Source organism: Chiloscyllium plagiosum, unplaced genomic scaffold (assembly GCF_037043375.1).
Source record: "Chiloscyllium plagiosum isolate Xiang-an unplaced genomic scaffold, Cpla_swu_hap1 HiC_scaffold_20, whole genome shotgun sequence".
Lineage (NCBI taxonomy): Eukaryota > Metazoa > Chordata > Chondrichthyes > Orectolobiformes > Hemiscylliidae > Chiloscyllium > Chiloscyllium plagiosum.
In genome coordinates this window covers 45,414,956-45,427,736 of record NW_028270158.1, presented here as the reverse complement: position 1 = coordinate 45,427,736, position 12,781 = coordinate 45,414,956, and the positions used below count along the sequence as shown (strand labels likewise).

Genomic DNA, 12,781 nt, shown 5'->3' with positions numbered 1-12,781 from the left:
TCCTCTTGTACAGTATGTACATTGTTTTTGGCTTCGTGAGTATTCTTGTGAATTGTCTTGATGAAAGAAGAAAATCTTCAACAAAATGTATCTCTTTCTTAGCAACATGTCCTTGATGACCTATCCCAGAAATGAAGACTGAAGTAGATAAAATGTTGGTGCTGCGCATGCAACTGAAAGAAAGGGATAAGATGGAAACTGTTAATTAAAATTTCCAATCTGTGGTGAAAGGAGGAATTCTAATTATCAAAATATGACAAAGTGTCGTGGGAGAGGACCTGAGTATATCCTAAAAAGGGGAATGCTCCACACATCCCAGAAAAAGGCAGAAGTGGCTAAGATATGTGTGGATCCAAATAATGGCACTTTATTTGGAGGAAGTAAATTGAATTAAAGGAGTAGCTGTTTGATAAAGAAAAAAAAAAGTTCAGCCAGGTGGAGGAAGGTAATGATGGATGAAGGTTGTTTGGACTGACATTCTAGAAAGATTCAGAGCTCTCACTGCCCTGATAGGGGATGGAGATGTCAACAGATTTAATGTCTATGGTGAAGAGGCGACTGTTTGGAACATCGAATTGTTTGTTTAAAACTTATTGAAGCTGCTGTATAAAGCAGATTTTAAAATCTGAAGATTTGTTGCAGCTTGTTCCAGAAATGATTTGCATCATGCCTCTCCAGTTAAATACTGCCCTCCTGTGATTAAAATCTGTACTGTAAGAGGTGAGCAACCGATCTGAAGCAGTAGTTTGTCTATATTTTCTAAGCAGAGCATGCAGTACAGGAGTGAATTTGATCTATTTTCACAAAAACAAGTACTTTATTTTCTTATCCATTCAAATAAAATGAAATGATATTTTATAATTTGGTGTCAAAAATGGTTCTGTTTTGCCTTTGTACAGCATATACCATTGCTATCACTGGATCTGCTGACTTTGAGGAAACTGAACCATCATTATCTTTTCTGGTTGAAGTTACTTATAATTCTAGTCCCTAAGCAGTCAGTTTCTGTAATTTTTATCCAAAAGCCATAATGATATTTTAGCAACTAAATAATCAAATATTTCAATTATGATTCTTGTAAGTATTTTTTAAAAATGGATTAGATTAGATTACCTACAGTGTGGAAATGGGCTATTTGGCCCAACAAGTCCACACCATCCCTCTGAAGAGCCACCCAAACCCATTCCTCTGCATTTACTCCTGACTAGTGCACCTAACACTACGGGCAATTTAGCATGGCCAGTTCACCTGACCTGCAGATCTTTGGACTGTGGGAGGAAACCGGAGCACCCGGAGGAAACCCACGCAGACACAGGGAGAATGTGCCACACAGACAGTTGCCTGAGGCAGGAATTGAACCCGGGTCCCTGGCACTGAGAGGCAGTAATGCTAACCACTGAGCCACCATGCCTCCCATACAAACAAACAAACTTAGTTGACTAATAAAATAAAAAATATTTCACTAGTTATCTCTTCCAATTATTTGTTTTTTTCAAGGTTGGTTGAATAGACACTCCCTGCCAGTGGTAACACTTAAGTGATGGTAGTATGTTATAACTTAGGTAGATCAGAATGTTGAACTATTGAATGATTGAAAATATTGCCCTTTATTTGAATCCAAATAAGAAATCAGTTGTAAGGGTTACATGATGGAATCCTAGTGCATATATGATTAAGCTAGATACACAAACACCAGGCATTTCTATTTTTAATTTATATTTCAGGAGATAATTCTGTTTACTTAACATTAGAGTAGTTACAGCTGGAAATTCTAGTTATTGTTCATGTGTTGTCAACATTTAAAATTCCCAATTTTCCAACAGTGCTTACACTTGTCTGTGAAGCATTTTGTGATATTCCAGGTTGTAAACGCAAGTTCTTTACAGTTTTTATTGCCACAACAGCAGTTGCCAATTGTCATGGATTGTAAACTTGAAGCATTCCTTTTGTCATAGACATGCAGCATCAAACTTCCATTTCCTTTTTACAGAGTTCGGAGCCAAATGGCATCATGAAACCACCTTTCCTTAGGTAAGGGATATGTTATCGCAACAATTATTGTTCCTAGAAAATGATAGAAATACTCAGCAGGTCAGGCAACATCTATGGAGAGAAACAGAGTCGATGTTTCAATTTTTTTCAATTTTGTCCTAACTTGTAATTTTGACTCTGTTACTTTTCACAGATACTACCTGTCATGCTGAATATTTTGAACACTTTGTTATATTTCAGATTTCCAGCATCTGCAGTATAGTAATTGCTCAATGCTGCTATATGTTACCTTGCACCGCATGAGCTCTCTGCTTGATCAGGAGCTGGTGTTCATGTTTTTAGGATGGAACAGTTCAAGACATGAATACCTCTTTAATCATAATGCTGGATGGCTGAAAATAAGTCTATGTGGAAGATCTAAGGTATCTGTACAAACTTTGACAGTTGTCTCAACCCAGACTCAAAGGAATTCTATACCTGAAATCATATTTCAATGAAAAGCCTAGTTTCATTTTTTAAAATCTCATTTCATTACTGTAATCTGGCTTTAAAAATTCATCCATGTTCATGTAAATAAAATTTTTTATTATTTCATGCTAGTCAGAAGTTGATGGAATTTTAAGGTTTTTTTGAACTGTTTATTACTTTTCTTGGAAATAGTGATGTTAATACTTAGAAATAATTCACATCCTGCCCACCCCAACCCAAAATTATTTTCCTGCTTCTGCCATGCCTGCCAAAGTGCTTCCCAAAGTGAGGGTCCTTTTGCTTCAATCCGCCTTTGCAACAGCAGGCCGCCTTTGAATCCTTGCATTTGTTTGAATGGTGAGTGATCTAACTGATCTTTAAAACTGATTCCTGTTCCTAACCCCTTTCTCGTCACTCTCATGGCTCACCAGCATCCCCTTTTCCCCTCATGAACCCACAACTCTCCAGGCTCTCCACACTTAGATGGCATGGATGGATGGATGGAAATCATGCAATTCTCAATCCTTGGAATGGGTAACATTTTATCAAGCACTGCCCTAGAACAATGCATGTGGAAACACCATCATTTTCATGTTTCCCTCCAAGTTGTGCAACATCTTGATTTATTATTCTGTTTATTAACTGTTCTTCATTATTCACAATCAAAATTCTGGATCTCTGTAACGTACTCTGCGTATCTACACCACACAGACTGCAGCAGTTGAAGGAAACTGCTCACACTGTCCTTGCCAGCAATGTACACTCCGTCAAACATTTTTATTTGATTCACAAATATGACTTAATCTAAAAAAAAATTACATGGAGTCGAGTTATATCACACATAAAGAGGCTTCTCGATCAAACCAACTATGTTCGTGTCTAGATCATTAATGTCTACTGCAAATAGCGAGGAATCAAGTACTGAACCCTGTGGAATGCCAGTGGACACAAGTTTCCATTCACTAAAACAACTTCTGACCATCATCTCTGCCTCCTCCCATTAAGCCAGTTTTGGATCCCATTTGCCAAAATGCCCTGGACCTCATCAGCTTTTACTGTCTTGACCCCAGTCTCAACCAGTGGAGATTAATTCTATCCATCAAGTTTTTATTCCAATTGTTTCCCTATCACTGATGTTAAATTCACTGGTATATAGTTCCCTGGTTCATTCTGAGCACGCTCCTTGAATAATGTAATTACTTTAGCCGTCCTTCAGTTCTCTGGCACCTCCTATTTCCAGAGGATTTGAAATTTAATGTCAAGGCTCCTATGATCCCTCTCCTTGCCTTCCACAATCTCCTCCAACAGCAGCCTGAGATAAATCTCACCTGGGCTTTATTCTATCCAATTTTAAGACCACCAAATCTACTAATGCTGCTATTCATAAATTCTTCTAAAATATATCAGTCTTTCTGTCCCTTATCCCTTCGTCACCCTAAGCGAATACAGATGTATTCACTTACAACCTCACCTATGTCCTCTGACTCCATACAAGATTTGCTACTTCACTCTCCATAGGTTCTAATCTCAACGAGTCCTAGAGATGTACAACAGGGAAACAGACCCTTCGGTCCAACCCATCCATGCCGACCAGATATCCCAACCCAATCTAGTCCCACCTGCCAGCACCCGGCCCATATCCCTCCAAACCCTTCTTATTCATATACCCATCCAAATGCCTCTTAAATGTTGCAATTGTACCAGCCTCCACCACTTCCTCTGGCAGCTCATTTCATACACGTACCACCATCTGTGTGAAAAAGTTCCCCCGTAGGTCTCTGTTATATCTTTCTCCTCTCACCCTAAACCTATGCCCTCTAGTTCTGGACTCCCTGACCCCAGGGAAAAGACTTTGCCTATTTACCCTATCCATGCCCCTCATGGTTTTGTAAACCTCTATAAGGTCACCCCTCAGCCTCCAACGCTCCAGAGAAAACAGCCCCAGCCTGTTCAGCCTCTCCCTATAGCTCAAATCCTCCAACCCTAGCAACATCCTTGTAAATCTTTTCTGAACCCAACAATCCTTTATTTTACCCATTAGTTACTTTTTCATTCCCACCCCACCCTTTACTGTTCTAATTATATATTTTTAAGTAACCCTCAGTATTTTCTTTGCACTTCCTAGGGTTTCAGATGTTTGAGTCCTCTGATTGTTATAAGCTTCCCTTTTCCACCTTGTCCAATCCTGAGCATTCCTTGACACGCCGAGTTTTCAGAATTTGTTGACCCAACTTTTCACCTTTACGGGAATATGTTGGCCCGGAATTTTAGCGATTTCCTTTTTGAAAATCTCCCACTGTTCTGATGTAGATTTTGCTACAAGTAGCTGCTCCCTGTCCACTTTGGCCATGTTATCATATTAAAATCTGCCTTTCCCCTGTCCAGAACCCTTATATCTAGTCCATCTTTGTCCTTTTCCGTGATTACTTTAAACCTTACTGAGTTATGGTCACTACCACTGAAATGCTGTCCCACTTGACTGGTTTCATTGTTGGCCTCCCTCTTGTAGGACTTTCCAAATGCAGGCTTTTAAAAGCTTTCCTGGATACAGTAAGAATTCCTTCATCTCTAAATCCCTCACTATTTATCTATCCCAGAGTTACACAACTTAAAAATAAGTTCTTCTTTGAAATTCTTTTTCAAGAATGCAATTACTTTTATGCAGATTAAAGAAATTGTCAAGATTGCACACAGAACAAAATAATCTTAAAGGTCCAGGTGCATTGTGCGTGCAGAAATTTTGCATTTTGCAAATGATTTTTGTATGTTTTGTTTCTAATTTTTGTATAATATTTTATATTATAACCCTACTCCTACCCACAACCTTGTGTGGTAAAACTAGAAGAATAATGTTTGCATGATGGATTCCTTTGTTATTGTGATGAAATATTGTCTAAGTTATTTTAGTAATATGTTCATCTTTTTAATTTTTTGATTTCTTTTTCCTGTTTCAGTGGAGGAAATCCTTTTGCTACAGTAAAGCTCCGACCAACAATAACAAATGACAGATCGGCACCAGTTATTTAGTGCACAAGTTGTAAAAGTAATCCTCAATCAGTCATGCAGTTGAAACCAACAGATGCCATTTTAAATTAATACTATATAAGCAATCATACCTTTTGTACAAACTGCTCTTGATAGTTTATATTCATTAATATATTATTTATGCTAATATCCAAATTAATCACTACAGAAATGCTCTTGTATAAATGGTGGTGGGACAAAAGATCTTACAGTTGAAAGAGTACAGCATTTACAGTGAATCTTAATATTATAGGGGATATAGGAACAACTTTTTGTTAGAGCACATTCATTGTTTGAAAAAGCTGTTATCTTCCAAGATCCTGATGCTTGTGCTCTACAGTTTAGTCAGAAATTCATTCACTTTGATGCTTAATATTTAACCAAAGCAATTGTTTTTGGGGGAAAATCTGAATGCATTGGTCATTATTTTATTGAATATAGGAGGTAGGACTCTGGAGATTATAAAAACATAATCTGTTGGAAAAAAGCAGGTCAGGCAATATCTATGGTGTGTGTCAGGTCAATAGCTTTGTATCTGAAAAATCCAGAGCTTGCTTCTTTAAAAGGATGCATGCTATGACTGGTGATCTTGAAGGAACAAGCCTCTAGCTCATTGGCATGTGCATTTGAAACAGTAATATGCTAGAATAGATTTTGTTTTAATATCAGGAATGCAAGCCATAGTCATACGTGTCAACTCACTGTACCCATTCAATTCTTCTCTCAGGGATGGATATGTGTACACACTTAATTTTATTTTCTAATCATTGCTCCTTCTGCAAACTACTTTTCTATTGTTTTTCCTCCAAAATCTTTTATTTATACCCAGCTAGAGATATTTAAAGCTGGTGGGGCTACATGACTCATTTTCAGTCAAATTCTAGAATTCGAGATTTCTCACTCCTTTTTTCTGCTATTTAAATTTAACAATTGAGAAGATGCAAATATAAAATAAGAACAGAAAATATTGGCAGGCCCATCCATATCAGCAAAGTGGAAAAGGACATGGACAAAGATCCACATCAAAAACATTAACCGTTTTGACTGAGGTTAACGTTTTGGATATAGAACTGTCAGCAGTCCCTATGCCAGACAAAAGATTAACGCAACCTTTTTCACTAATGCTGATGAGTCTGCTTTGCATTTCCAACATTTTCTGATTTTCATTTTTGAATATGCTACATGTATATGCATATCTTACAGTAGCAGCCCAACCAAATTTATTTTTTCCTAAAACCAAACCGGATTAGATCCACTTGTGACACATTTTAAATGCATCGGCCAAAGCTTTATTGATCTGAAGAAAAATCAACATATTAATTGGTTTGTACTGTATAAATTTTCTTTTTATTTGTAAAAAGTGCTACCTTTTAAAGCAATGTTTGTGTGTGTGTGTGTGTGTTTTGTTCTTAATTTGTACACTTGCAACTTTTCCCAATTATAGTCAGATTAAGATCTATGTAACAAACTACAAGATACCCAATTAGGAAGTCTGATCATTGCCTGGAACCAAAAGTAAAGAAACAGTATTTCAATCAATTGCAACACTTCAACGATTAAGCAATAATTGTGAATTTGTATTCATTTACCTTGCTTTACTGCAGTTTATGAACTCAGTTTAAGGGTATAGGGATATGTGCACTTTTGCATGGAATAGAGGCATTGGAAGTCAACGCTTGTTCTCTCAAACATTTTGCAGGTGTTTGCCATTTCACTTGTTACTTATTGAAGTATTTTGCTTTGGTGGTTACACGATGTGATGCCTAAAATGTAACAGGCTGCTACAGGTGACCATACTTTCATTATCTTTAAAAGTGTACATAAAATGAGATAATGAATACAATCAGAAACTGTGTGTGGGCCAAAATGCAAATATAAAATGTAGAGCAATCAAAATAGAATTTGTCTACTGTTGATCTCACAATTGAAGACTGGAAATATATAGTGTAGAGATTAGAAATGAGTCTTAATATGCACAAACACTATGCAAGGTTAGTAAGATGGGGAATGCTATTTTCCACAGCAAAGAACCTTAAAATTTACATCACTTCTCTGGAACATTTGTTCCAAGTGCGTGACAAATCAGCCTTAAATTTGCCTTTTGTCAGCTTGAGCCTGTGCCATATTCTCTTACCTTGCAGTAGCTTTTCAGATTTTCCTTTTCTGTATTATTTTAGAATTGATCCTACTTTCTGAAAGGACTCGTCTCCATTGATGTTTCTTCAGGCGTGAAGTCCCATTTGTGGTCCCCTTGCAGGTGTCATTTATTATAGGCCTTTATCCCTACAATCTGCATTTGTTTCTCTTATCTTCCCCTAGTCCCTTCCAAAAACACACATACACAGCATTTGAGTCTATCTGAGGACTAGAGCACACTCAATTCCCACTACAGCTTCATCAGATGTACCCTATTATTCAAATGTGTATTCAATGATTGTTGCTCCACTGTGACTGAATGTTAAGTCTAACAGTTGTCACCACCTGCACATACATCTAATTCTACTTTAAGTATCTAATCCAAAGGTTAAACTCAGACCCAAGAACAATGTCTAGCTCCATTTTGAAACTGGCATTTGTATGGGCCCTTGATACTTTTCAACATATTTCCATGCTATCATTTTATATTCCTTTTGCTTTTGAGATGGCTGGACTAATACTGTCTATACTTGTTGCTTCCACACTAAATATCGGTTTTATTCCTAAATTATCAATCAGACCATTGTGAAAATATCATTACTGTCTGAGGACTTTTACCTTAGAGTATCATTCCTGTCTACTGTCTGTGATCTGCTGTTTTAAAATAGTGAAATCTAGCACAGAACTCACAGCTAAAATAGACTAAATAGCTAACTAAAATAACTGAAGTGTTTGCTTAATACTCAAAATGTGTTTAAAATGAAGAGATGCAGCTCAGTTCCTTAGTTCTACAATACTGTAGAGACAAAGCTGGAATTTGTGTATCTTTTAGGCAAAAGTAAAGACTGCAGATGCTGGAAACCAGAGTTTACATCAGAGTGGTGCTGGAAAAGCACAGCAGGTCAGGCAGCATCCGAGGAGCAAGAAGGGCTTTTGCCCGAAACGTCGATTTTCCTGCTCCTCGGATGCTGTCTGACCCGCTGTGCTTTTCCAGCACCACTCTGATGTAAACTTTGTGTATCTTTTCACTAGTGAGCTCATGTAGAAGTAAAGATTTCCTCTTAATAGACGTCGCATTAGTAATTCACAGTCACCCATAATCCAGCAAAGGATGTGTAAAATGTATCCAATGCAGTGTTGTCATGAGAAAATATTTGCTACAAATATTCCATAGCAAGGAACTCAATTAGGCAATATGGTTTAATGTTGAACAATATACTTGTGTTTTACTTATTTACTACCAACACCCTGGACAAGGCTAAGAACCAGGTCCGTAACCTGGTATTAAACAGCTAAAAGTACTCTCTTGTCTTCCCAAACATGGTAATATATGTACTGTTTAGTGTTTCACAATTCAAGTGAACAGATTTGTCAAAACTTTATCATCTTTTTCAAACTGATAATATTGCAAAGTTCATGAAATGGCATTATAAACCTAATGATATTTTAAATACTCAGCAGGAATTTACTGAAGACATTTAGGCTATTAAAGAGAATTTTGGTTTAACACTAAACTGAAGTTTGGAGTTCTGTAACTAAACATTTTTGTTGCCCATCAGCAAAATTGAACTGAAGTTTGCAAATACAAATAGTGTGAATACCACTATGGAAACTTATACAAATATTTACAGCATCTGCCATTCCAAGCACAATGTTTAGTTGATGTATGTTATCCTAAATTTTTCAGTGTTCTGTCAAGCCTCTAAAATATCATTAGTATCTGTGTTAAAGGGCTTCACTTTCCTGGTGCCTAGAAACTATGTTTGAGTAATTCTGAAGGTGATGCAGAGATTTGACACCTGAAAGCAACTCTGGTATTAATTGTATAACGTATATTTTTAAATGATATGGAAAGCACTTTTCTTTTTCTATACTTCGTGGGAATCTAAAAGCAGTAGTTTAATAGCATTATGGATTTACCAACACAATTTAAAATAAATTAACTGATTGATTGTTCATCACTGGAACTTCACCAGGTACAAATTAGCTGCTTTGCCTGCCTGAAAAATACACTTCAGGTCGTCATTAGGTCATGAAAGATACTAAGTGAAAAAAGTTTCATGTTTTCAGCAGGGTAAGTGATAGGATGACTGAAATACCCATCATAATCCAACCATGATAGAAAAATAATTCAGCCACCTAACATGAATATTTTCTTTTGCCTGGCCAACAAATTGCAGTCACAGGTAAATGAAAAAACTGCAATTAAATTATCCCTATATTTCTGATGGAAATTTGAAGGTTGGATCCACTAAGCACCTTAACTTTAAATTGTGTTTATTGAAGACATATAAGATTGGGGTCCAGTTGCTGATTGTAGCTATGATGATTTGTAGTATATGTAACTATTAGAGTCATAGAGATGTACAGCATGGAAACAGACCCATCAGCCCCAGCCTGTTCAGTCTCTCCCTATAGCTCAAATCCTCCAACCCTGGCAACATCCTTGTAAATCTTTTCTGAACCCTTTCAAGTTTCACAACATCTTTCCGATAGGAAGGAGACCAGAATTGCACGCAATATTCCAACAGTGGCCTAATCAATGTCCTGTACAGCTGCAACATGACCTCCCAACTCCTGTACTCAGTACTCTGACCAATAAAGGAAAGCATGCCAAACGCCACCTTCACTATCCTATCTACCTGCAACTCCACTTTCAAGGAGCAATGAACCTGCACTCCAAGGTCTCTTTCTTCTGCAACACTCCCTAGGACCTTACCAGTAAGTGTATAACTCCTGCTAAGATTTGCTTTCCCATAATGCAACACCTCACATTTATCTGAATTCAACTCCATCTGCCACTTCTCAGCCCATTGGCCCATCTGGTCAAGATCCTGTTGTAATCTGAGGTAACATTCTTCACTATCCACTACACCTCCAATGTTGGTGTCATCTGCAAACTTACTAACTGTACCTCTTATGCTCACATCCAAATCATTTATATAAATGACAAAAGGTAGAGGACCCAGCACCGATCCTTGTGGCACTCCACTGGTCACAGGCCTCCAGTCTGAAAAACAACCCTCCACCGCCACCCACCTTTGAGCCAGTTCTATATCCAAATGGCTAGTTCTCCCTATATTCCATGAGTTCTAACCTTGCTAACCAGTCTCCCATGGGGAACCTTGTTGAACGCCTTCCTGAAGTCCATATAGATGCATTAATGGCCAGGATAAAACTTAGTGTTGGAAGCTTCAGTAAAATGCAAGTTGGCAAATGGGACTCCTTAGATTAGGATATCTGGCCGGCATGGACAGAGTTGGACTGAAGGGTCTGTTTCAATGCTGTTTAACTCTTGACTCTAGGGATACTGTAACACTGATTTTGCACTGATCACCATAGACTGCTCTCTTGGCCTTGCTCTGAATACCGCTGTTAATGGAACTTCATTGCAAACAATGATAATCTCAGCAACCGGTGGTATTGCATTATAAGAGAAACTAGAAATGATGTCAAGTTTACATTTTCAGAAAGCCTTAATACAAGGCAATTAAAACCTGACATCAGGTAACAGTTCATAGCCTGAAAACCCATCAATTTTATTTAAATTGTACAGGAATATTCAAAAGATTTAATAATTGAAACTTTACCAATTCATGTTGGGCTGGTCAGTGATGGGAGACTAAACTCTGGACTAATCTTTTAAATACTAATTTTCTGCAATGTCATTAAAACTAATTCCAACTCTCAAAAACACAACATATTTATTTCTACAGAGTACATCGATTTGAAGGTAAAACTTGGAAAAGTCCTCTGTTATTTCGAGATCCAATTTTTCATTTTCCTCCAAACTCAATACTTAAAACTGTTAAATATATAATGCTTATATAAGTAAATATTCTTGTATCTAAACAGGTAGAATGAGTTTTAACAACTGTGCAACTAATGTATAGTGAGATCACATTACTGTTAAAATGTTTTAGCAATCTTGCACACTGGTACAGTTTTTGACTTTGTGTATTCTTGCCTAGTTGTTAATATGTTAAATTTGATCTTTTATACATATGAGTGTTTAAAGAAAGGAGTGTATGGAATAGGTGTATTTATGATCAGAAATCTTTCACAGCCACACTACTTGCAAGATACCAAATAATGGCTCTGCTCTGAAGTATTAAAGAAAGTAGTTTGTCAATCCTGTTCATCGTTAACTGCCACTTGGTAGTGTTTGCATTTGATTATCTGAACTGACTGCTACCTCTGGAACAATGGGAATAAAATTAAGATGTTTCTTTTTTTGAGAACCTCAAGAATAAGATGCTTTTTTCAGCACAAGACAGATGAGTTGAAATGATGAATGAGGGCGAACATCAAAGTAACTTGCCAGACAGGAAACCTATGGGATCAGGTGGAATAATGGTTTGACACCTCACCTAATACTAGATTAAAAATTGACCCTGTACCTACGGAATGCCATATCCATTTAATGGATGGAAAATGATACTTTTTTTTAAAAAAGTAGCTTTATCGACTGATGTACAGTAAATCCCAAAACTCTCTGCATGGTCCTGTCACTAGTTGCAGGCTGTTTTCACTGTAGGACATGACTCCATGACTGCTATCAATGAGGTTCTGCAACTACCTGATTACATTTTTTTCGCTGAATAAAACTAGAAAATGCACTTTTTCTTCTAAGATGGCCTGATATTTCATCGGGTGATTCATTCATTTTTGGAGTCTGAATTTATACAAGAAATGCTTGAAGACCATTCCTCCTGTCCAAATCAATTTCCGCCATGGTCAGCTGACAGAAAATTCATTTGATCTGAAATCTTTCTAACTTGGTAAACACTCAAGGTTGATAGATTATACGATTTACAAGATTTATCAAATTTGTATAGTTTGAAGTGGCCTAAAACTGAAGAATGTACTGTAAATGTAGTAAAGGTCTTAAAGTGCAATAATTGATCATAATTTCAGTTTTTATTCGCTTAGATGTCCTTCTGTATTAAAGTGCTTTCAGGACTACTTGGAATTGTTATTAATTTAAACTTTCTTCTATAAGCCTTTCACTGGGAAAATTAATGTTTTATAATTTAACTCTTCTGTTATGTACTTTACAACTTGCTGATAACAGCAAAACAAAGTAAAATGATTTGGTGTAAATGTACAGGAGAAATGTTTGTTTTTTTTATAACCATAAAGTCTGACTTTTACTTAAAAA

The 12,781-nt window shown here is 36.9% G+C and overlaps 1 protein-coding gene across 2 annotated transcripts in view; it reads left to right on the top strand.

Annotated features, from left to right (window-relative positions):
* Positions 1–12,781, top strand: part of baiap2l1a (BAR/IMD domain containing adaptor protein 2 like 1a) — a 155,782-nt gene extending 143,001 nt beyond the window's left edge. For both annotated transcript variants that reach the window (XM_043711357.2, XM_087997907.1), the window contains exons 13-14: positions 1,991–2,031; positions 5,415–12,781. In XM_043711357.2, coding sequence (XP_043567292.2) covers positions 1,991–2,031; positions 5,415–5,487 — 114 coding nt within the window. In that variant the 3' untranslated portion in view covers positions 5,488–12,781. The remainder of the gene's footprint in view (positions 1–1,990; positions 2,032–5,414) is intronic.